General features: G+C 38.6%; 1 protein-coding gene across 15 annotated transcripts in view; it reads left to right on the forward strand.

The window, feature by feature from the left end:
• Positions 1-27055, forward strand: part of DLG2 (discs large MAGUK scaffold protein 2) — a 2332068-nt gene that overhangs the window by 1987578 nt on the left and 317435 nt on the right. For all 15 annotated transcript variants that reach the window (XM_070783335.1, XM_070783336.1, XM_070783337.1 and 12 more), the window contains one exon: positions 1910-2012. In XM_070783335.1, coding sequence (XP_070639436.1) covers positions 1910-2012 — 103 coding nt within the window. The remainder of the gene's footprint in view (positions 1-1909; positions 2013-27055) is intronic.

Genomic DNA, 27055 nt, shown 5'->3' on the forward strand with positions numbered 1-27055 from the left:
AGCAGATTTCTAAAAAGCATACACAAGAAGTTGCTAACAGTTGTTACCTCTGGAAATGAAAATGGTGAGGGGACTTTTCACTTTTCTTTTTATACCTTTCTAAAATATAAGAATTCATTACCATGATCATATATTATTTTTTAATAAAAAGTTAACCCTAATTGTTTGACAAAAGAAGAGATCATTTGGCCCTTGAAGCTTGTACATTCCGATTCCTGTAGGTAGGAGCCAAGATCAGATTACTTTTTCTCTTTCAGCTCTCTGAGTTAATACTTCTGACTCATCAATGCCTGGACAGTCTCTGAAATGAATGTCATTATATAAGGATTAAATCTGAAATTTTATGGTTCAGAGAGGCTTGAGCCTCACAGTCCCTTCCCCGTGAAGCAGGTGAGAATTGAGGCTCAGAGGGGTGATAATGACAGTCCGTCAGCTAGAGGAGAATGGTCCAGCCAGGCCCAGTCTCACTCAATACACTTCCCAGTGTAACCGCGTCAATGATGCTCTCAGTAAGCACAGAAAGCCAATCAATGCTTTCGCCAGAATAGAAAACCAGGCAATTTGTAAAAGTGAGTAAGGAGACTTTAACAAAGTTATTATGAGAAGACCAGCATGTGAGATTAAAGATTACAGATGTTCCAGGCCTGATAGGGAAACACAGTGGCCACCCCCCAGTCATGACCCCTTCATTGTCAAAGAAGACTGATGAGAAGTGAAAACATTCTCTATTTTATGTGTACATGGGCCGAGCAGTTCTTTTATTCTTCTTCATGGTCCCTAGCCATCTTCCCTATAAGTTAAAGGAAACAGAATTTTAATATCAGCTGGGTAGGTTAGAAAACTGGACTTACCGTGTGTTCAGTTGAAGAAGAAAAGCTTCTTAGGGGCTTGTCTTGTTCACCTTTGTTTCCCATCCTCCGTCCCCCTATCAGGGCAGTCACAGAGCCCCGACGTTGGAAAGCACTTAGTAATTATATTGTGTTGGCTTAGACTGAATTGATTCAAGAAAGATTTTAGCTTCTGCCTCTCATTAAATTTGACTTGAGTGATTTTTTTTTCCCCTCTCAGCAGAGTTTTGTGCTTATTTTTCAAATGCTCTGTTTCTCTTTTGGCATGGGTCCCAAAATGGGAGTTAGTAAGAGCAACATAAACTCCCGGAATTCTCTATTTCATTTTGTCACAATTCATTCTGGGATCATACGTAAGAAATGGGACAGTTGAGTTTATTCTGGAACAAGGCTCAGAGCTGTCTAACCAGGCTCAGGATGACAGGATGAGGCATATAACCAAACGGGGGGATTTGGCAGGCGGCCAGCCCCATTCCACACAGTCTCCCCCAGAATCTCATATGAATATATTATTCTGTCAGCACATACTTGTCTACATATATTACATGTATCTTTCTTTATTAACCCATTTTCCTTCTAATTTTGAAGGCTCCTATCTATCCCAGAAATCCACAAAACTCATAGAAGCATATTAAATGCACACACTAAAATCTTAATGGAGTTAGGTGGACAAAACTTTCAACCCACTCAGACCATGGCACAAACGCCCTGGGTAGAATTCCACATCTCTGCTAACTAAAGTTATCAAGAGCAGGAAATTTGCTAAGTTAGCATTCCAATGCCTGGGTAGGACATGAAGGGTTTTGAGGCAGGTAACATCATCTTAAACAGCCTCTCTGGGAAAATTTTTTCCCTCTGTCTACCTGGATTGGGAGGATCCTCTGGAGTAGGAAATGACAACCTGCTGTAGTAATCTATCCTGGAAAATACGGTGGACAGAGGAGCCTGGCGGGCTACTGTCCATGGGGTCGCAAAGAGTCAGACATGACTGAGCAACAGAGCACACATCAGAATAACATGCCTTACAAAGTGCCAAAATTCTCTGGCTTCCTCTCTTTCAGGTGAACGGCATTGACCTTCGTGGAGCATCCCATGAACAGGCTGCTGCAGCGCTGAAGGGGGCTGGACAGACGGTGACGATTATAGCACAATATCAACCTGAAGGTCAGTGAGAATTCAAACTTAGAATGTTCTGATGCGTTTCTGTGTGAATGGGTAACCACATTTCTGATCACTGATATTAACTAGTTACTACCAACAAGATTTTTATAAACAATCTATGGTGAAAAATTGGTGATTCATGTCGAAAGAACATGAGGTTTTGTTACTCTTAATCTTCCAAGGAAAAAATCTAATAGTTATAAAGGCCTGTTTGCAAATACGAATTCAAACAAATAACAACTAGCATCAACTTTATTTCATTTACAGTCTTACCTGGTATACACTTTTGGTCAGCAATGGATACTATAAAAACAATTAAGATTTAGGAAGCAAGGGGAGAGATCTTATCTATAGAAATAGACCATGATCAGTAGACCATTTTCTCTCCTGTGGCAATGACTTATTTTTATTAACACTAACAGGGTTTTTAGATGTCCTTGATGTGGAATTTTATTTTATTTTTGCCTTTTCTGCTATTTCCCTTGTTTTGGAATACATCACTATAAACCCTAAGACTTGGTGAGATATCTTGAGTTGAATTAGCCAAGTAAGACTTGATAAAATATTCTAAATTGGATTAGCAAACCCTGTTTTTTTAAATTTGTTTCAACATCTGTTTCTGTGATCAGAATGAGGCTCAGTGAGACAATTGGGATGTTACCCATTGTGGAGTTGATTTCTTAGCAAATTAGCAAATATATATACACATAAATTTCTCTTTCGTTAATGAAATATAGTTACATATATCACTGTGGACTAGCTTTGTACAGAAAAACAGAGGAATATGGTTCTATTTTCAAGAAACATAGTTAACTGTTTTTGGTTCACGTGGCTAGCAGAGAGGAGAATTTAACAGGCGAACGTGAAAGTACAAGGCACATTCAAGAAAGAGCCTTTGTGCATGAAGAGGCTTATTTGGCCTTTTCAAATGACTATTTCTTAGCATCAATTGTTCTATTGATGTTTGGAAGACTGAGGTTTGTGTCTTTCCTGTGACATCTTAGATTTTACCATTAATGGTGGCCAACCACATGTTTTACAAGAGAATAAAGAAAACTGCCATTATGCATTTTGATACGTTGCTTCTACTTTGCCTGACTTTAGAATTTGCAGTTAAGTTATACCCCCCACCCCCAAAAAATATCGATTGCTTTCTTCTATTGGCCTAGCACAGATATGGCCAGAGAGCCACCTGGGAAGAGGGGATTTGTGTTTGTCAAAGATGGAAGATAACATCAACAAGGAAACGTGTTTTGAGAAGTTTTTCTACTTCTTAAAATTTAGTAGATATGTCTTCTAATAGGAATAAACAACTCCAAAGTAAAACAGCTCCATTGTAAAACAGAAAATGAAAAGATCTGGATTAACACAATTTGATGAACAAATTCTACTTCATATAGATTAAGAACTTGTTCGTGAGATTCTTCCATTTTACTGAGAGCTGTTTTCTTTGTCTCAAACTGTATGATCTGACACAAGACATAAATATCCCTGAAAATTTTCATCTCAATTCTTCAGATTGATAAGATGGTCCAAACTATAGTTACATCAATTAGAAACTCTTGATGGTGAAGACAGTCATTCAAATAACCTTAAACAGAATGATTCCAAGCTTTAAAAGTTACAGTAAAAGATAAGCATGTCCTAGTTCTATCAGCATAAATCTTCATCCTAAGCTTCCTTACAGCTTTGTTTCCTTTAAGCAATAAACTCACTTTGGATACTGTGCTGTACTTTATCAAGATGCCTGTCCAAAACATGTCTTATAAATCACATAAATCGATTTTTAAAGTGCTTCTGAAGAAATCTGCAAATAACAACAACAAGCTTAGTATTTCAAAATGCCAAAGTACAAATCAAATTCACAGAATGACTTGCCTATTTTAATAGTCTGACTGCATTCTAATTTGTCACGGCTTTAAATCAGTTGGAAATGTGGTAATGCAACAATAAGCAATCATTTTTCTCCCTTTGCAAATTTAATGGGTAACTGAACCTTAATTTAACTATTTTTTGAAATGGAAATCTGATTGGATTGTTGTTCAGGTCAGTTAGGGACATCTAAATTATACAACATATTTAAGAAATAATGAACAATTTAACTTTAAAATTACAATTGAAAAGAAGAATATGCCATGAGATTCCATTAGGAAATTATCACCAAGTCCCCTTCATTTGCATCAGTATTGCAAGGTATCCACGCTAAGACTGATTTTATTGACATCTCTTGTGATACAGTCAAGAATCAGGCTTTCAGGAAATATGTTTTTCACTTATATTCAAATCATTTTATCAGGAAAACTCTAGATACCTTGCTAAATATTCAGAAAATTCCACTTTTACCCTCATCCCAGTTCTTTGTTTTTAAGAAAAAAAATTTTTTATCTTATTCAGGAGAGAAAAACTTAGATACATTTAATAGAGATCAGTTCCTGGTAACAGATGACTGAAACTGCATTATCATGGTACCATCTCTAAGAATTATGGAATGTCACAGGAGTAAACGTGCAGGAGCCAGAACAGCACAAGAGTGCTTCACGAAAACGGGAAGATGGAACAGACTTTGAGAAAATGGGTGGGCATTCTATTCCAGAGAGCAGGGAGAGAAAATACCTACCTATGACTGTGAGACCAAAGTGTTGCAGACAGCAAAACCTATATTTTGTTTGTAGATAAATTTTTCAGTACTGTACAAATAATGGGTATTTCTTCCAAAGTTGTTGAACTAATGAATAAAAGTTTGCCGTTCTTCAGTACTTGAGTTTTCACTTAACAGTAACTGAAGATTGAAGGGATTCATTTTTACTTCTTTTATTTTTTCATTTTTGCTTCAAAGCAGAAAATGTGCTAAACAAGTGTGTTATGCAAAATATAAAATCATTTCCAACTGCATATTTCATAGTACTTAGCACAGTTTTTGAAATAATGATAAATAATTTATAATTATCATAACATAACAATAAATGTCTTCCTTGGCAATTTTCACTGCACAGGGTAAGGCCCAAGTTGTTATACTTACTTTTGCTTAAAATGAGCTTGGTCCCAGTTGTGTGAATTACTCTATCCATCGTCAATATTATTCAATGTCTAGTTCTAGGTGATTGAAGAAGGCGATGGCATCCCACTCCAGTACTCTTGCCTGGAAAATCCCATGGATGGAGTAGCCTGATAGGCTGCAGTCCATGGGGTCGCTAAGAGTCAGACACGACTGAGCGACTTCCCTTTCACTTTTCACTTTCATGCATTGGAGAAGGAAATGGCAACCCACTTCAGTGTTCTTGCCTGGAGAATCCCAGGGACAGAGGAGCCTGGTAGGCTGCAGTCCATGGGGTCACTAAGAGTTGGACACGACTGAGCGACTTCACTTTCACTTTTCACTTTCATGCATTGGAGAAGGAAATGGCAACCCACTCCAGTGTTCTTGCCTGGAGAATCCCAGGGACGGGGGAGCCTGGTGAGCTGCTGAGTATGGGGTCACGCAGAGTCAGACACGACTGAAGCGACTTAGCAGCAGTAGCAGCAGTTCTAGGTGGTAGAATTAAAGCCAAATTTAAAGAGTCATATACAATGTTTTCTTCCAGTGGTATGACTGTGATTCATTTCTACCACCTTTCTTTTTATCCAATTTGTTTCACATGCTTGCTTTGAAATTAGCATGTATTACCTTCCTAATAATAATCCTTTTTTTAAAGCATCATGTATCTGATACTTCAGAAAAAATTTTACTTAAGCAATATGAGAAATTAATTCTTATAAAAAATTTGTTACCTATACACAATTAACGAAATTACTCCAACATTATTTGGAAAAAAGAAACATAATGCCCCTACCACCCTACACACACAGAGACACACACACACATTTCCTTACCCTTCTCTGTCATCTTCCTCATTGCTTTCAGAATCACCATTCTAAATGATATCACCCCAAGATGCCTGTACCCAACTCCTCACCTTTCACAATATAATCACAGCCATCTCCATGCCCTCTTCCCCACTACCACTGACCAGCATCATCCTTTTTCACTGTCCCTCTGCTTCACAGGACTGCTCCATGTCCCTGACCTAGGTCCTGAACTGTAATGTTTATGGGCCTTTGCTCCTGTGGGTTTCTCTGCCTGGAATTCCCTTTTCTCCTCTTCAACTGGTAGTATTCCTGCTCATCTTGAAGGCCCTAGACGCCAGTTCCACTACAAAGCCATCTTTAGTCTGCTGAATCAATGTTGAGTTTTCTCTGAGCTCTTGTTGATTTTCTCTTTCTCTGAGTTCCCTAGACTTACATTCAGACACCTGGTATGTCCCTTGTGGAATTTGCACGTTCCTCCACTCAAGGGAGCTTCTGGAGGGCAAGGAACCTTCTACCACTCATTGTATCTCCCAGGTTAATATGCTCAATATGAATTTGACTATGCTTTATTAAAGAGTTATCAAATGTGTCTCCACTTGTTTTAGAAGTATAATATAATATCTTTAGTGTGTGGGAAAATATTAATAACAGATGTTTAAGAAATATTTCCAGAGTGAATATTGAATGAATGTCCTGGGATTTTGATATTAGATGCAGCAGTGGTAAATGAATCCCTAGATTGGACATTTGGTGTTGATGCTGTTTTTAGGTGGTGCTTTTTGTTTTTTTGTTACAAAACATTTAGCAACCTGAGTGGATAAACTCTCTTTATCCTGTACTGCAGAAAATCTACAGCTGTTGGTCTGTAATATAGAACAAAGAAAAGATAATTAAAGCACTCACATTTTTTAGAGCTTGGTAACACAACTTTAATACCATTGATGAATAAAAGAGGAATTGATTACAACCTAATTATACATTTGTCACAAAGAATCTAATATAGCATTCCCCTGGGTCAGATTGGGGCAAACCTTTATAGCATTTATTGCCTTCCCACTGATATAATAGCACCTATATTTAGTGTGAGGTTACTGACTGAGGTTGAAATAATAAACCACCAGATATTCACTAGGAGAATCAAATGAACAATATAAATTGTTGGATAAAGCACAAAGTAGAGACAATTAATTGCCAAGCTCTTCCCATGAAAGCCACCAATATCCCCTTGTCTTTAATTTGGCTACTCAGAGCATTGCTGGGGACATTACAAGGGCTTCAGAACGGCCTGAAAGTAGGAAGGAGGAAGTCAATGGTGGTCCCCACCAGTGAGCAGAGACTTCAGTAGCCAGTGGCCTGGTTTCCTCAGCCTTTTATTCTTTAACAGAATAATCTGAGCTCCTAAAGGAAAATCCCAAAGAACAGAGTTAATTATTGCCTGGACGCTCATAAATGTGGTCTGGTTTATGGGACTGTGGCAGAGTGGCCATATTCATTCAGTTAATAGATTTTTTTTTTTTTTTTTTTGCTGAACACTTACTATGCCTCAGTTGACATTCTTGGAAAATGATATATCAGTAAACCAAAGTGGCCCTTTCAAATAAATATAAAATTTGTCAGAAGGTGATAAGTAGTATAAATAAATAGAAATAAGAGTAAGGCTGATAGTGACAGAGAAATATATGGTGGGTAGGGAAGGTCTTCTTGCTATTGAGGTATTACAGCAGAGACTAAAAGAAGTGATGAAATGAGCCATGTAGGAAGCTTCGGGAAGAGAGGAGTTACTTTTGAGTCTTGGTCTACCAAACATGATCTGTGAACCAGCAGCGTAGATAGAAACTGAGAGCTTGTTAGTAAGGCACAATCTTGAGTTGCAACCCAAGCTAACTAAATACGAATCGGCATTTTATCAAGATCCACAGGTTATTAGTGTACAAACACTAAGCTTTGAGAAGCACTGCTCTAGAATACCTAGGGACTCTGCAAAAGTTGCCACTTGACACTATTGGGTGGGACTCCTACCAGGAGTACTGGGCAAAGTCACAGAAGGAGACATCACGAGGTGTGGTTTCTGACACGTGTCGCTCAATGGTCGGTCATATCTCAGTGGTTTTACTAGAAACAGATCAAGCTTCAGGGGGTGTAAGAAGTTCATGTGTCACCTCTATTTTGCCAATCCCTCCCTTCTAAATACAGATTATCAACCTAGTTCCTGAATCTTGCTAGAATTCCTCAGCCAGTGGCACAGTGAACCTATTCAGGCTTCATTCTTTTGCCTCATGGCCTCTCCTGCAAGTGAATTAAAGAAGCACTGAGTCGGGAAAAGGGAAGATTGAATCCCATCCTGATGGCTTGGTGAGCCAAAAATTTATTCAGCCATCACTGTAAATTTTCTTTGAGTAACTTACTATTTTTAAAACAGAAATTAATTTAAAGAATCTTTTTTACTTCTTTTAAATTATGTAGCTCATGCAGGGTGGGGCAGGGAAGTATATATTCTTTTTTAACATGAAGTGAAACTTTGATCTTCAAAGTAACCACTCTGAATTAAGTCATCAAGCTTAAACCAGAATTGGAGACTATAGTGCATTTCTCTTTAAGATCAAACACATGATGAAAGCTTGAAATTAATAGGCAATTTAACCTTGGAGGACTATCGGCAACTTCTACACGTTAAGGTTCTCAGAAAGGAGAGTATTTGCAACATTCAAGAAGCTTACTTGCAGTGTAAGCTACATTTCTTTATTTAAACCAGTGTCTATGTAGATTTATGCATATGAATGAGCAGCTGTGGCATATCAAAATATTTTCTCAGTGCAAATAACTGCATCTTAAATGCCCAGGCAAGATTCATAAGGTCCAGCTGTGGGTCTTGATCAGAAATTGCACCAGCATCATTAGGAAAAATTCAAGATGAGCCTTAGAGTGAAAATTACCATGTGGGATTCTTGACTTGACTTCAATGAGGCCAGTATTCTGATTCCAGCCCTAACTCCAGCTGTGTGACCTTGTGGTGGTTATTCATCTTTATGAGTCTCAGTTTTCTTACCTACAAAAAGGAAAAGTTAGGATGGGTAAGGTATTTATCAGAATAACTCTCCAGTTATTATATTCTAGATTTTTTTTTAAATGACCTTGGGTGATATAGAAGCATAAATTCCATTACTTGAACATTTTGTCACTAACATAACACCCTTTTCCATTTTTTGCATGATTTAAGAAGAAATGAATGCACAGTCTAGCTAACTTGATGCATTCTGTGTGGTTTAACCAGAATCCTTGAGAAACAGAAATTAAGAGTTGGAGGAATCCTTTAGGACTATCTTGTCCAGTTTCTTCGTTTCACAGGTAGGGAAGCTGAAGATTAGTCAGCCTCTATATAAGAAAGCAGTTCAACATCTTAAAAGCTGTCATAGCTACTAAGGCTGAGCAGCTAGTAAATTCCTTAATTCTTTTAATCTCTATAATAGCTCATGAGGACAGATGGCTTAAATAGCCCAAGAAATCATCCGATAAGCCATTATGATCAAAAGGACATAAAGGAATTTTTAAAAAATTCTCATGGCATCTCAGGGATTTCTTATGTATACAACTTTCCTTTCCTTTCTAGTTTACTGTTGTTAATTGCTATTGTTCATGTATCACAGTTAAATTATGTATGTATATGTGTGTGTGTATGTGTGCATGTGTGTTAAAAGTATAAACAATTATTGTTAATTTAAAAAATAACCACCAATTTGGAAATATTGCTAGTTCAATACATAGATTAACTATATTATGATTTTCCTCTTTCTCATCCTAAATTCTTCCTGGAGCCCCCTTTATCGATCCATCCATCTTTCCATCATCAATCAGTTCATCCTTAGTCTATTGCCACATCCGATTTCTCCAAGTATGATACATGAAATCTGTTTTAGTTAATCTGGTTGGTATGTTCTAATTTTTACCAAAATATTAGGAAACAAAACGTCATGTGACTCTAGAATCTGTGCTTCTTAGCCACGTCTTTCTCTTCAGCTCTTTCTCATATACGTATACATCCACTAAAGGATACCACCACCTCCTGCAACTGGAAATCTCCAGGATGTTTCCTCAATGCATCCGTTTTCTAGCCTTCTCCTAGTTGCTTTCGTTTTCTCCTCAGCCTCCATCTAACACATAGAATTATAAAATATGACCAAAAAGATGATTCCTGGAAATTGAGTCTACAGATTCACTAGAAGGTTCTCTCCAGATACTTTAATGATTAACAATGCTGAATCCCTCTGTCTTGTCCATACACCAGTTTGGACCTAGAGAAATGTAATGACGACAAAGGGAGATACCATTTCCTACTCTTAGAAAACTCTCTTGACCTCATTCTCTATCCTGGGAATACAATATCCCAAAATCATTTCAAAGGGATTAAAAATCTTTACAAAGATAATTATATGTCATGCCTACTCCCACTGTATCATCCCTCTTCCCATCTCCATAGCAACTCTCATTCCATAATTAAATATATCAATCCTTGTATCCATCTATATAATCCACCTATATAATGATTTTATATGATTTTGTGGATCCCGTGGCATCTGGTAACATAAAGCATTCACTCCTTAGTACTGAAAGAGACTAAGTATATCCTTGTGCTGGAGACATTTTGACAACCCAGAAACATCTCTAAGATCCTTATTCATCTTTAGAAACATCCAGCTGAATACATGGAAATGAAGAGCCTTAATCCCATTCTTCAGTATACAAATAATGCAGAGTGTGCACAAATCATTGTTAGATAACCCTCCCATTTGCTAAGAAATTTCAGGATGTTAGGTAACTGTCTCCACAGAGATGAAAAGAAGAATATAAACCAAGACAGATTTAAAATACTTACTAACTTAACTCCATCAAAAGGAAAATAGATCAAAACAGATTTAAAATACCTCTTAACTCAGTATTCTGGGTTCCCATCTAGTTCACCCCCACATCTTTTTGACTATCCCCTTATTTAAGCCAGTCCTCAAATATAAAAATACAGCTTTGTTCTCCTTTCCCTGACTCTGCAGCCAATGCTTTATTGACCACGTTTAAGCCACATCACTCTTCTGAACATTGATTCTCTTGCTTGTTAATTAAGATGGTTAGAGAGATTATTTTTAAGACTCTTTCCAGCTGAGCTCCTGTAAAAGTTAGTTTACTGTGTCTTCTAATTAAAACTTGTCGTCTAAGAATAATAATTACAAGCAGTTAATTTCTAAATGTTCTCTTATTCCACATATTTTAAAACATGGATATTCTGCTTTCATCCACTTGTGGGAAGGGAAAAGATCTGTATCTATGGAAATTTCTCTTTCTGTGTTTAATAGGATTTGAACCCTCCAATAATAGTTTTAAGTGTAATTCAAGTGGAAGCACTTATTGCTTGTGGCTGCTTCCAAGATGAACAACTTATTATACATGGTCTCTTTGTTTATAGACTCATTGTAGCCTAAATCTTGTCCACTTAATAAATTAAATTGTAATTACTAAGCCTACAAACAGATTTATTGAGGTTGAAAGAAAGTAATATGAAAAAAAATCAATTTCAGGAAATCAAGTGCACAGAAAACTGAAATAGAACGGTTTAAATTCTCAGAATCGCAAGTAATAGCAACTTCAGCATGGAACAAAAACAAGCCTAGGAAATACAAAATATACATCTTTAATGTGCTGTATAGGTTCCTAATCCAAATAAGATTCCTGGTAGACTCATTGACTAAGTCTGTAGAAGGCAAAAGTATCCAAATTGTGCTTTGGTTCAAAATAATCTTCTCTTATTCCCTCTTTGCGTTTCCTCATATCATGTTTCCACTGCTAAGGATAATTTGCTTTCTTAATAAAGAACTGCTGATGCATTACAAAAATTAAGGAATAACAAAACAAAAATTCATTCATCCAGTTTTTATCCAGCTAATGTTTATTAAATGCTTCTGATGAGTGACACGCTGCCCTGAATGCTAGAGCTAGAATGATGAGCAAAACAGACATGGCCCTTTCCCTAATGTACCTACAGAGGCCAAGTAAAATCACACTAGTGATTATATTACTATTACATTAGCTTATGGAGCCTGGTAGGCTGCAGTCCATGGGGTCTCTAAGAGTCGGACACGACTGAGCGACTTCCCTTTCACTTTTCACTTTCATGCATTGGAGAAGGAAATGGCAACCCACTCCAGTGTTCTTGCCTGGAGAGTCCCAGGGACGGGGGAGCCTGGTGGGCTGCCGTCTCTGGGGTCGCACAGAGTCGGACACGACTGAAGTGACTTAGCATTAGCATTAGACAAGCTAATAAGGTGGTCACTTTAGAAAAAGAGAAGAACTTGGATCTAGACTCTTGGAGTCTAGAAACTCAAGTATGTCCTTAGAGTACAGTATGTGTGTGCATACTCAGTCACTCAATTGTATCTGACTCTTTGTGACCCTGTGGACTGTAGCCCTCCAGGCTCCTCTATCCATGGGATTCTCAGGCAAGAATACCGGAGTAAGTTGCCATGCCCTCCTCCCAGTATCTTCCCGACCCAGGGATCGAACCCACCTCTCTTATGTCCCCTGCGTTGGCAGACAATTTCTTGACAACTAGCACCACCTGGGAAGGCCTAGAGTACACTAAGCCAGATCAAACCCAGACCAACAAAAAACTAGAGAGAGGGTTAAGAAGGAAGCATCTCCCCCAAACAATATTTTCTTTACTCTCAAGGATAAGTAGGTATGAATTTGTCCAAGTCCAATTTAACTAGTCCCATATTGGTGGGCATTTGATCATTTTAATCTTTTGATATCACAAACAATGTAGCAGTGGCATATGTTCTACTTCTTTGTCTCAGTTGGCTTAGCAGTGGGAAAGCATTTTTGACTAGTCACAAGACGAGTAAACCCCTCAAGATAAAGCATATTTCATTCATTGTTATATCCCTGGTCCCTAGCACAGTGCCTAGCTCATAGTAGGCATTTAATAAATGTAGACCAAACAAAAAAATTTAATGATGCCAATGAATTAATGTATCTATTTTACATAAACTTTTCACTTTTTAATTTCAACTAAAGTATAAGAAAATATTGATGAGAGAAAAAGGAAGATGATTGCAGGAAAGAGAATAATTAAAACTAGCCTATATGGAGCACTCACTATATACATGTGTGTATATGTGTATGTGTGTGTATGTATGTGTGTATGTGTGTGTGTGTTCAGTCACTCAGTGGTGTCCAAATCTTTGTGACCCCATGGACTATAGCCCACCAGGCTCCTCTGTCCATGAGATTTTCCTGGGAAGAATAACTGGAGTGGGTTGCCATTTCCTCCTCCAAGGTATCTTCACCATCCAGGGATCGAACCCACATCTCCTGCACTTCCTGCATTACAGGTGGATTCTTTACCATTGAGCCACTGAGGAAACCAAAAATCTCTGTATGTGTTAACTTATTTAAACTTTTCAAGAACCTATGAGATCATTTCTATTGCCTTTTCCATTTGCTCATTTACAACTGAGGAAGCAGAAACTCAGAAAACATAAGTGGTTCTCCCAAGGTCAGACAGCTAACCAGTAGAGTAAAACCAAGATTCAGTCTCAGTCAGAAAGACTCCAGAACAACCACTGCACTAGATTGCTTGTCATAGGAGAGAGGAAGAGGAGCCAGATTCACATGGTGACAAAAGGGTCGGAGAGAAAAATCTCAAGGGATGGAAAGAACATGGAGAATCCAAAGAAGGGAAAATGCCATATACCCAGAGAGAGAAGGGAGAGAGGAAGAGAGGGGGAAAAGATAAGCCAGACGGGGAAACGGAGATGGGAGTGTTCAGGTCAGGCAGGGCCCACAAGCGGGTGGGATCGTGAAGTTTAGAAAGCAGATGTGACTGAGAACAGAGACAAGCAGGACTGTCTTGGAGTAGACCCTGGCCAGGGAGCAGATCCAGGATTAAAAAAAAAAAAATTACTCTTTCTTTTTTAAATTTGTTGTTGTTCTTTTCAGGCTATTGGAGATTCGGGTCTGTGGTTCAGTTCTGACAATATTTGTGGCCCCAGACTGGCATAAAGGCAGGCAGAGGGCTTCACTTAGTACCTGTGAGGACTTATGTGATTGACAACCTTTCTGAGCCTGGAGTTCTTCACCTATTACAAAGCAATGATCATATTTACTTCCCAGAGTTGCTGGAAGAATTGAAGGAAATGGATGTGGAATAACTAGAATGTAGACAGCAGTCATAAATGACAGCTAAGATCACAGCCCTCAACAACAGGCTCGTTATAGTAGACACTGTGCCCTTCTGCTCTAACCAGAGCTTTGACACTGTGCTTAGAGTTATCCCTAAGAGGACCAGAGCCTCCCAGAATATGGGAAGCATTAGTGATTAAGAGTTTCTACTGAGAAATCAAATAGATAGGGTTCGAGTTCTAACTCTACCATTAGCAGCTGTGTGCTCTTGGACAATTTAATTTACCTCTCGAAATATCATTCTTCATCTGTAAAATGGGGATTCACACCCATGACACAGGATGATTTTGAGAATTAAGGGACCCAAAGCATGTAAAATGCTAAGTACAATTCCTGACAAATAGCACATCTTCAATAAGTGCTAACTCTCATTATTATTACAAGTATCAGAAAGCCTATAATGTGGTTACTATGTGGAGAGAAAAGCAGACCTAGAGGGGAAAGGAACTTGAGAAGACTCTTAGGAGACTGTAGAGACAAGCCTTTTGAGAGATTTCTTCAAGGAACAGAACCAATGTGGAAATAAATGGGAGTCTCCAAATGCTCTCTGAAGACTCCTAGAGTCCAGTGAAGGAATTGCAGGAGCAGGGGTCAGGGAATATGGGAGGAGACAGCTGAGTCCTGGCCTTACTCCCATTCAACCAGAGCAGCTTTCTTTGTTTTTCATGTTTGGCCTTGGACACATAAAGGATTATGCCACCAAAAAACAGTTTTAAGCTGTTTTAGCAGAAGGTGAGAACGGCTGTTTAAATTAAGGTGCATATATTTGTGTGGTTAGAACCAAAAACAGCTGTAAGTTCAGTTAATTTTCTACCGTAATGTAAACTCCATGAAAGCATCAAGTTTTATCTGTTTTAACCACTTCTGTTTCCTCAAGGCCTAGAACCATGCCTGGCACACAGTAGGAGGTCAATAAATATTTATAGAATGAATGAATGAACTAAACAAATGTTCACGCCTTGCATTTTCTCTCGAACCTCAGGTGGCAGAGCAAATTCATCCCCACTGAAAAGCATTTTAGGAGTCATGATAGTTAACTAAAGTTCCCAAATATTGATTTTGCTTGCTGAAAAAGTAGTCGATGTATGAGAGTAGGTTATGTGTTCCCTAGATTGATTCTGGCATCTGCTGACCAGGCTGCCAAAATCAGATACTCTCAGTTTTACTTTCATTGCTTGTTGTGTGAAAACAAAGAAATTAAACAAACCAAATACTTTTTTCCCAGTGAACTGAATGCTAACTTTGTACCTTTCTGTAAGTCTTGGAAACATTGAATAAAGTCTAAAATATTAACTAGCACAAGTATGAAACTACAGTTTTTCATCTGATACACAGAACTCCAAGAGGTGAATAAAAAAGTGATACTATCATCATTTTAATGCATGGATAAGGAAAGTGAAGGTCAGGGAAGTAATGTGACTGGTCCAAGGTCATGCGAGTCAGTGCTGTGGCTTGAACTTGCACCCAGATCCTCTGACTACATTTCCTGTGCTTCATGGAAGTGGTGTGTGGGCTCAGCTGTGTCCAACTCTTTGCGACCCCATGAACTGTAGCCCACCAGGCTCCTCTGTCCTTGGAATTTTCCAGGCAAGAATACTGGAGTGGGTTGCCATTTCCTTCTCCAGGAGATCTTCCCGACCCAGGGATCAAAATTTCATCTCCTGCACTGGAGTCTTTACCAGGTGAATTCTTTACCACTGGTGCCACCTGGGAAGTCCCTTGTGCTTCATACTGTTCTTCAAATGTTCTTTAGCATTATAGTGTTTCATAATTCTTTAATCATGATAAGAATAGCTGAATCAATCTAGAATGATCAAGCTTTCCATAAGTTTGCTAAATAAACATATTTTGGGAAAACATATGTTTTTAGTGGGTGAATGTTCGATTGATGATGAATGGTTTATCACTTTAAGCTTATTTTTCAATGGTAGTATAATTACATGAGTTCAAAAATCAAAATAATATTAAAACTTATATGCTGAGAAGTCTTGTTTCCATTTCATCTCCATCGACCTCATTTCCTTTTGCCCTTACAGGCAGCCATGTAATTAATGAGTAACTTATCCAAGTGTAAATTGAAACTAAGAGCAGAGAGGAATAGCAGTAAGTCTTATTTGCAGTGTTTTAAAGGAGGAAAAAAATGTTTAATAGGAGAATGCTTAACAGTTTAGAGAATCAATGAATAAACAATTGTTATTTCTTAGTTGGGTTACCATTTACATCTGCTCCTCATACATTAAGATATTTTCCTCAAGTCAGAAATACTTTTATAAATGTTACATTTTCTTTCAATGTGACTATCATAATACTTAATATGCAGTGTAAATTGCCAGGGGATCATAATTTCTAAAAGAAACCTTCATGCAATTGTTCTTCATTAATATGATTTTTTTCTAGAAAAATCTGGAACACTTGTTATCCTCAAATGGGGTCACTGGAGTCCAAAGGGATCTTAAATCAGGGTTAAAATCAACCCATGCTCTTGGAAATATGTGCAAGAGTTACCTAGTTTCATATAATAGACATTTTCATATAAAGGTATTTAATAATCTTTACTATGGGATAGTGAATATATAAATTCCTCTTTGTTTAAGGTCACTCAGAAGAATCTTTATAAGCAATTGACTTTTTGTAATATAATCACAGCCTATCTTATCCAAATTTTTAAGATTTTTATTTTCTTTTAGATGCTTAAATTTCTTAAAAATAGGTATCATTCATTGTGGAAGACTCTTCTAGGAAGCAAAAGGAGGGATGTTAAAGAGTTTCAGTGATAATTCTCAGCTATTGTGATTTGGCAGTGAGCAGCAAAAACACAAAGAGTATTTTTAAAGAAACATAATTATCCATAAAATTGCAGACAAAAGTTGCTTTGAGTAACTATTAGTGAGAAATAATGAAAGTAGAGTGTCTACACAATCATTATCAAAACACAGTCCAAAGAAATAAAGATGTGAAGATGGTGGGGTTGGGAGGAGGGTAGCAGGGAAGACATGATGATAAAATAATGAGGAAAATCAAATGTTCTCAACCTGGATAGTTCTAATTACAGTTAGGAACTCATTTCCCCCTCTTTCTAGTAGATTCAACAGAAAACATTTTTAATAGTCTTCTGATAAATGCATATTTCATCTTCTAATTGGAAGCAAAGAAAGTAGATTTTCTTGTTAATCTTTTATTTGATCATTTGTGATTGTTGGTGATATTGAGATATTATACAATGCATTATTGTAGGGTTTCCCCTCCAAGCTGTTATATTTCTCACAACTTGTGTTTCCTCATTGAAATTCTATCTTTGTCTTTCCTAATTATAAACCCCAAAAAAGAAAATTACAGAGAGCTTGAGACTATGGAACAAGATATAAAGAAGATGCAATATAATATCTGAATGTAAAATACAATCTATTTATTTTATAAAATGAGAGTTGGTCTTTAGAATAAAACTTAAATTCACATATTGAGCCTTATATGTTTTCATCTTCTGTGACTTAGCAATTATTACTCTCTCTGCCCAGAATTTCCTTCTTCCTTTTTCTACTTGACATATTCTTTTTCTTTTGAAAAGTGAGCTAAAGATCACCTCCTCCAGGAAGGCTTCCTGGCTTTCACTCCATCTGCAATAGAGTAACACTGCTTCCTACATGCTATCTCAGTTTCCTGTACTGCTGCATTTCTCTCTCCGTCTTGCAATTCATGTAAAGCACTGTCCAATCTCTCTACAGACTATAAGCTTCATGGTAAAACAGGGATACCACAGTAGGTAGTGAATAAGGTTTCAATAAATGACTGAATCAGTCAATGAAGATCTGAGTGCTGGTGACTTTTTTAAGCCCAAGCATCTTGAAAATGGGTTGGACCCTGTGGAGAAGCTGATGCTGGCTCTAAGGATAATAATAAACATAAACACCTGTGAATTTCTGATTTTATCACCATGAATTGTCCACCTATTAAGAAGTGAACCAGTTTCAAGAACTCAAAGAAAAAAAAATCACAAATGAACATGGAGAGAGTAGGTTAATAATGATAACTGTTATCATCGTGGCTCAGTTCAGTTCAGTTCAGTCGCTCAGTCATGTCCGACTCTTTGTGACCCCATGAATCGCAGCACGCCAGGCCTCCCTGTCCATCACCAACTCCCGGAGTTCACTCAGACTCATGTCCATCGAGTCAGTGATGCCATCCAGCCATCTCATCCTCTGTCGTCCCCTTCTCCTCATGCCCCCAATCCCTCCCAGCATCAGAGTCTTTTCCAATGAGTCAACTCTTCACATGAGCTGCAAGGTACTGGAGTTTCAGCTTTAGCATCATTCCTTCCAGAGAAATCCCAGGGCTGATCTCCTTCAGAATGGACTGGTTGGATCTCCTTGCAGTCCAAGGGACTCTCAAGAGTCTTCTCCAACACTACAGTTCAAAAGCATCAATTCTTCGGCACTCAGCGTTCTTCACAGTCCAACTCTCACATTCATACATGACCACTGGAAAAACCATAGCCTTGACTAGACAGACCTTTGTTGGCAAAGTAATGTCTCTGCTTTTCAATATGCTATCTAGGTTGGTCATAACTTGCCTTCCAAGGAGTAAGCATCTTTTAATTTCATGGCTGCAGTCACCATCTGCAGTGATTTTGGAGCCCAGAAAAAGAAAGCCTGACACTGTTTCCACTGTTTCCCCATCTATTTCTCATGAAGTGATGGGACTGGATGCCATGATCTTCGTTTTCTGAATATTGAGTTTTAAGCCAACTTTTTTACTCTTCACTTTCACCTTCAACAGGCTTTTTAGTTCCTCTTCACTTTCTGCCATAAGGGTGGTGTCATCTGCATATCTGAGGTTATTGATATTTCTCCCGGCAATCTTGATTACAGCTTGTGCTTCTTCCAGCCCAGCATTTCTCATGACGTACTCTGCATAGAAGTTAGATAAGCAGGGTGACAATATACAGCCTTGATGTACTCCTTTTCCTATTTGGAACCAGTCTGTTGTTCCATGTCCAGTTCTAACTGTTGCTTCCTGACCTGCATACAGATTTCTCAAGAGGCAGGTCAGGTGGTCTGGTATTCCCATCGCTTTCAGAATTTTCCACAGTTGATTGTGATCCACACAGTCAAAGGCTTTGGCATAGTCAATAAAGCAGAAATAGATGTTTTTCTGGAACTCTCTTGCTTTTTCGATGATCCAGCAGATGTTGGCAATTTGACCTCTGGTTCCTCTGCCTTTTCTAAAACCAGCTTGAACATCAGGAAGTTCACGGTTCATGTATTGCTGAAGCCTGGCTTGGAGAGTTTTGAGCATTACTTTACTAGCGTGTGAGATGAATGCAATTGTGTGGTAGTTTGAGCATTCTTTGGCATTGCCTTTCTTTGGGATTGGAATGAAAACTGACCTCTTCCAGTCCTGTGGCCACTGCTGAGTTTTCCAAATTTGCTGGCATATTGAGTGCAGCACTTTTACAGCATCATCTTTCAGGATTTGAAATAGCTCAACTGGAATTCTATCACCTCCACTAGCTTTGTTCGTAGTGATGCTTTCTAAGGCCCACTTGACTTCACATTCCAGGATATCTGGCTCTAGGTGAGTGAATGATCACACCATCGTGATTATCTGGGTCATGAAGATCTTTTTTGAACAGTTCTTCTGTGTATTCTTGCCACCTCTTCTTAATGTCTTCTGCTTCTGTTAGGTCCATACCATTTCTGTCCTTTATCAAGCCCATCTTTGCATGAAATGTTCTCTTGGTATCTCTAATTTTCTTGAAGAGATCTCTAGTCTTTCCCATTCTGTGGCTACCCATCATTGTGACTAGCATTTCTCAATATTTACATGTTAACCACTTCATCTTCACAAACACTGTTAAGTTATTATCTCTTTTACATGTGAGAGGGAATAAGATGTCAGAGAATTTACACAATTAAGCGGCAGAAGCAGAAGTCCAACAGTGGTCTCCCTTATCCCAAGCGGGGCCAACAGAGTTCAACTATCATACTTTGTGTCCTCACCTAGTCCTCACTTTTTTTTTTTTTAATTCTTCACTTCTTTAGAAAGGAAAAAAGTCCATGATCACACAACTAATATAGGACATGTTTATACATTTGATAGCACTTCTCTTCAAAGCCTTATTAAACATGCATGGTCTTAAAATCTGCAAAGCTACCTTGTACTGCTAAGCCCTGGGGCTTTAGAACTCCCCTTTGCTCTAAGAGGGCACTTTCCTTAAATCTGCAAGATGCTGCTTAATAAAATGCACACCAAGTGTCTGAGCAAATGAAGGAAGAGAGTAGTGATTATGGTTTAAAACTGGATATAAAAAGAAAGCAGATTACCACTGAAGTGAGGATTTCTGCATGTCATTTGGTTTAAATGGAACTATGATTAGGAAGAGAAAAAAAAGACATTGGAAAGGTCATGAAAAGGAAAATAGTAGCAATTTTGAATTTCAACTAAATGGATAAAATCTGGGGCATCACAAATGGAAATACTTTCTAAAGCTCTCAACACTAAAGCATTTAACCTAAAAAGTATAGATGCCATAGAAAATTATATCTAATCTCCAAGGGGCAACATATTACATTGATAACTAATGAATTCTATTTGACTAAAATGATATCAAATATATATAAACGTGTTGCTAAGATAATGAACAGCTGAACTTTAGGCAGCAGCAAAACAAAGACATATAAAAGAAAAAAAATATATCAGAATCAGAAAAAAACCTGAGGATGAATTTTATTGTCAGAAAATATATATTATCATTCTAGTCACAAACATGAGATTACAGACATAATGAGTTTAATTACTGAACTGCTGGAAATTCAATATTTGGAAGAAAATAAAACTTCTTATGAAGAGAGACAGAAAGATGTTTGAGGACAGAGCAGAAGTCAAAGACAGTGCTTCTGATTCTTTCTAGCTTCATGACTTTGAGAAAATTATTAAGCCTCTCTCATTATCTCATCTGTGAAAAGGAGTTGGTAATATCTTCTTCATAAGGTAATTTTGATGAGCGAGTCATAATCAGAACTCCTGGGACTTCCCTGGTGATTCAGTGGTTAAAAAATCCACCTGCCAATGCAGGGGACACAGCTTCAATCCTGGTCCAGGAAGGTCCCACATGCCGAGGGGCAATTAAGCCAGTGTGCCACGACTACTGAGCCCGTGAGCTGAAACTATGAAGACCCAGCACAGCCAAAAAATAAATTAAAAAAAATTTTTTTAAGAATCTAATCTAAATAGTAAAAAAAAATTTCTGGCTCCTAGAAAGTGCTCAGTAAATGCTAAGATAACGAAAGGAAATGTTGCAAAGTGCTTATAATGCCAGACACTACTCTAAGTGCTTTACATACATGTAACCCTTTAGCAAGTCCTTGAGATAGAGGCTATGATTGCGCCCATTTTAGAGATAAAGAAACTAAGGCACAGAAAGGCTAAACAACTTGTTTGAGATCACACAGCAGGGTAGTGCTGGAGCTCCCGTGTCCCTGTTCTTAACATCACAGTATGCTATTATTACATATTCATACTAAGATGATAGCCTGCTTCAATTTCTCCATAACACTACATACAATTATCTCTCTCTTTTTTTTTTTTTCTAATGATCTTCCTTCTCCATGAGAGCAAGAATTTAGACTGCTTTTTTTATCTTCAGTACCTAGAATACTGTTAGGCACAAAATAGGTATTCAGTAAAATTACTTATGGTATGTTGAACCATAATTGTATATACTGTTGACAAGGAAGAATGTTGAGGTACTTCCCTGGTGGTCCAATGGTTAAGACTCTGTGCTTCCAATGCAAGGGGCATGGATTCAATGATATACATATCTGATTCTGATTTACATATCAGATTCTAAGAGATTATATTATGCAAAATCATTGCTAGTAATGAATCAGAAACACTCCCCGAAATTAACAATGACAGTTTGTTTACAAAAGATCGCCTTGGTAACATGCAAACCACATATGTTTTCCCTCAATTGTTGATAACAGAATTAAAGACAGGCACACAGTCTCATTTTTTCTCATTTTCCAAACTGATAAGAAGAAGGAACACAGTAGAACCCAGCTTTGCCAGGGATCACAGACAAGAAATATCAGTCACAAATAGTCTGACCTCATAACTCATTGTAAAAGAAAGCATTCAGTGAAATATCCCCAAATTAATCTTAGTCATATTGTTTATAAGAAAAAAAGATGATGACAGCATTTGCCAGCATCCAAGTTGCCCAGCAAAGAACAATGTCAAGGAAGGAAAGTGGACATTATATGCTGCCAAGTGCCCTCAAGATTCCACCACATGGGCCTGCTTTTCATTTACTATCCACACCTACAGCCTAGGTGAGAACACCCAATCACTTCATTGTATTTGAGTCATGACTCTGATGCGTTTGCTTTCCATGGTGGAATCAGGTAGCGCTTTCCTACAATAATACATGCATATGTCTCCTTTGTTCCAGCCCTTTGCTCCACACTGGGAACAAGGGCTCCCTACTCTCAAAGGCTGAAAAAAGCGAGGTCTGTTTGACTGCCCTATTTGCCTGAAGTGTCTGTCTACATGCTGTGCCGCGCTTGTGCTCAGTTACGTCCAACTCTTCTCGACTCTTTGGACTGTAGCCTGGCTCCTCTGCCCATGGGATTTCCCAGGCAAGGATACTGGAGTGGGTCGCCATTTCCTCCTCCAGGGGATCTTCCTGACCCAGGGATCGAACCCACATCTTCCATGGCTCCTGCATTGCGGGACTGTGTTAGCCACTCAGTCGTGTCCGACTCTTTGTGACCCCATGGACTGTATGTAGCCCACCAGGCTTCTCCATCCATGGAATTCTCCAGGCAAGAATACTGGAGTGGATTGCCATTCCCTTCTCCAGAGGAACTTCCCAACCCAGGGATCGAACCCTGGTCTCCTGCCTCGCAGGCAGATTCATTACCATTTGAGCTACAGGGAAGTCTCGGATTCTTTAACTGCCGAGCTGTTGGAGAAGCCCAAAATGAATTCCTATAGATGAAAATACACGCAGCCTTACATACTGGATCCTAACCCTTATTTGGGAAACTTCTAATCTCTCCATTAGGAGAGGAGGAATGAATAAAATAGTTTAATCTTTTATGGAAGCAAAAATATGCATAGTAGAACTTTGATAGTTTCAAAATTAATTTTCAATGCTTTTAAGTGTGACTCTGAAGGTCCATAGCTTGTAGTAATATGTAATTTTGTATAAGGATATGGGAGAACTCTTCATTAAGCGTTAGTCTACTCAAATACTATCTGATTCCATTTATACGAGGTAAGAATAGTCAAATTCATTGAGTCAAAACTCCACAGGTATGTTAGTGGCTCATACCAGGCCCCGAATTTGGGATCCTGTGCACGGACAGTTTTGTGATTTCTGTTCAAAAGCAAGTCCAAATTCAAAGACTTTTTCTCTCTGGATATAAAATAACAATGCAAGGCTAAGCATTTTAAGATCTAAGTAATGTAGTAATACCATGGAATTTAAAAAGATGAATCTCTTCTTTAAGATAGAAACTATCAGGAGAATGAACAAAGCAAATCTGCTACCTCTCAGTGTTTCAATTAATTCTTCTATTTAATGAGAATCTAAAAAAAAAAAAATTTTCTGTAGATTTTGTATTGTTTATTTTCCATCACAGAAGCCTGAGAGAAAATGAAGACATTTTAAAGACTAGCTTAAACACTCTGATGAAAAACAAAGGTTGACATGTAACTAGGAACATTTCTTTAGAGCTTTCTTTAGGCTACATTTTTACAACATTAGAGACCAAAAAAGAAAAAAAAGGAACAAAGAAAGTCAACACATTTTCCTCAACATTAGTTCTTTCCAGCCTAGATAAGGGACAACGAGAGAGGGAGATGTCATTTTAATACTATAATGGAACAGATAGTCTGCGGTAGAGTTTTGAACGGTCTTTCCAGAAACCTGGATCGTGCCCAAGTCAGATCCAGGACGTGTATCTTCCTATATACCAGCACCCACATGGCAGGGCTACTAGCCTAACTTCTGCAGTCTGAGAGCTGACTTTGCCTCTCCCCACGCTGAGATAGACTGCAGACATCTGGCCTCAAAGGAGCTGTGATTACAGTGGCTGAAATATTTAGAGAACACCTGCTAGGTAAATAAAGAGGCATTGTAGTGGAGAGGTCAAAGCACAGATTTTGGACCAGACTCACTGTGCTCTAATTCTAAATCTGTACGTTTTTAGCTAAGAGACCTTGGGCGAGGACCTTAACCTCTTGGTGCACCAGTATCCTCATTAGTAAAGTGCAGTTAATAATAGTAGCTATTTTATAAGATTATTATGAAAAGGAAATGAGTTAGTATTTGGCAGGCTCTTAGAATAATGCCTTGAAGATAGTAAGTTCCAAGTACTGATAGAGAGATAAAGGGACCCACATCCAACCTCCAGATCAAGGCAAAGTCCATGACGTTAGATGTCCACCTCCCTTACGCTCTCTTCTATGGCAGTTGGCATTTGCTATTTAACTTTTGTTTAGCACTACTCATTCACGTTGTTTTAATCTGATTTTGTCTGCCCAAATGTGGTCATTGAGACAACCACCGTATAGTATTGAATATCTATTACACACCAGCACTCTCCAGGTCCAAAAACTGGGGGTGGTAGAGCAACAAACTACTCCCTCAACCATAACCCACACCACCATGACCCCTACTCTGATTTTCCCAGCTCTGTCTGGTAGCAAAAGCCTATATATGCTTCTGGTCATGTGATAGTATCATGCGGATTTTGGATAAACTGGTGTGAGGCACTCTCCCATTCATTTAGAATGGCCTCTCCCTCCCTGGTGGCTCAGACAGTAGAGAATCCACCTGTCATGTGAGAGACCTGGGTCTGACTCCTGGGTCGGAAAGATCCCCTCGAGGAGGGCATAGCAACCCACTCCAGTATTCTTGCCCAGAGAATTCCATGGACAGAAGAGCCTGGCGGGATACAGTCCATGAGGTCACAAAGACTCAGACATGACTGAGAGAAGTTTCTTCTTTCTCAATCCTAAACAACTCCTATACAGGTAGGAATCTACCGAAACAGTTTTTCAGCGACTGTTGCTCAGACCCTTAGCCATATTGGCTTACCTCCGTTCTAAATGCCCTGGGCTAGATGCAATGCCTGTTTTATAAATGGAAATATTTTGTATGGTATATTACATGTTTCCATTTTATAAATGGAAATCTCAGAATTTGAGATCTGGCGTGGAATAGACACTCGCTATTTTTTAAAACGAGTTAATACAAATGAACTAGAGAGAGGAAGACTATCGCTCTGTAGGGGATGAATGAGCCTGACTAGACAGAAATTTGAAAGTAAGAAGTGGGATGTGGAGCTGGCCTAATACCCATGTTAAGAACTTAATCCTTTCCACTTAGGATAAGGGCTTCCCAGGTGACTCAGTGGTAAAGAATCCACTTGCCCATGCAGAAGATACAGTTTTGATTCCTGGATCTGGAAAGATCCCTTGGAGGAGGGCATGGCAACCTACTCCAGGATTCCTGCCTGGAGAGTCCCATGGACAGAGGAGCCTGGAGAGCTACAGGCCATGCAGATGGAAAAGAGTCAGACACAACTTAGTGACTAAACAACAAACAACTCGGGACAATGAGGAACACTCCAAAGGTGTTAAAAGACCTCAGTGCATTCTGTGTAGTACTGAAGATACTTCTCTCAGTCGTGTCCCCAGCAGAGGGTTGGGGGAAGACCAGAGATAGGTAGAGAGGTTAGTAAGCTGCTACAGTTATCTAGCAAAGAAACTGTGGCTATAGACATGGAGACTGGATTTGTAACTGATTTATTTGAAAAGGTTTTTTGAAATGGTAAGATTAGAGAAGAGAATGAACAGGCATTGAGCTGAAAATCTAGAAAAAAGAAAGAGCGTGGGTTTAGAATTTGGGTCTCAGCTTTTGCACTTATGGCACCTATAAAACCCAGGTCATTCAACCTCTTCAAACTTCAATTTTGTCAGCTGTTGATAATGAGAATTATAGCTGGGCTTTTCAAATTTGGCGTTCTGTTCTTTTTCATATAGCTTAAACCTGGAGACAGTTTCTACTTGTCAGGTACAGAGATTTTAAAGAACTGGGCGTGTCCACATGCTCATGTCCTGAACATGTAAATTTCAGAAACTTCCAAGAAGGTCCCAATTGTATTGCCTTGATAAGGGTATTGACTTTGTTTATTAAGCAATTCAAAAAAAGCCACCCCCACCCAAAAAAAAGAAAAACAGTTCCACTGTCAGTGCCTTTTTGTTTATGGAAGTGAATAGAAACTTCCTAAGCAGGGAAAAGTCAGTATGTCCTCTCTGCCCTTCAAAAATCATAGACCAAGTTTGGTGTCATCCATGCTGGGATGATTTATTAGAACATCTACAGGAACTTCAAGACTCCTTTTCTGATGCCCTACTTGTAGGTTCTGGGATCTGGGACAGAGCTAAACTGAGCTGGTAATTAGTATCATTGTAATTACTTATTTGGGTCTTCTTTATAGAACCTTCCCTAGTGAAGAACAGCAGGTTGGATGGTCCACTTCAACTGCTGGTATAAATTTCATTGCTGAGATATTTATGCATTTTAAATAAACACAAAGCCCTCCAAAGTTCTCTGTGTATGTGTGTGTTACTCGCTCAGTCATGTCCGACTCTTTGTGATCCCATGGACTGTATGTAACCCACCAGGCCTCTCTGTCCATGGAATTTTCCAGGCAAGAATACTGGAGTGTGTTGCCATTCCCTTACCCAAGGGATCTTCCCGACCCAGGGACTGAACTGGAGTCTCCCTCATTGCTGGCAGATTCTTTACCATCTGAGCCACGGAAAGCCCAAATATTCTATACTTTGCGGGCAAGAGGGACCTCTCTAAGAGAGGGAAGTCACTTTTCAAAGAAATATGTGGAGTGGCAGGACAGTGGCGTGAGTGTAACTAGTTGGACAATGAATTCAGGGAGAACCCACTG

The sequence above is a fragment of the Bos indicus genome, chromosome 29 (genome assembly GCF_029378745.1).
Source record: "Bos indicus isolate NIAB-ARS_2022 breed Sahiwal x Tharparkar chromosome 29, NIAB-ARS_B.indTharparkar_mat_pri_1.0, whole genome shotgun sequence".
In the NCBI taxonomy this organism is placed as follows: domain Eukaryota; kingdom Metazoa; phylum Chordata; class Mammalia; order Artiodactyla; family Bovidae; genus Bos; species Bos indicus.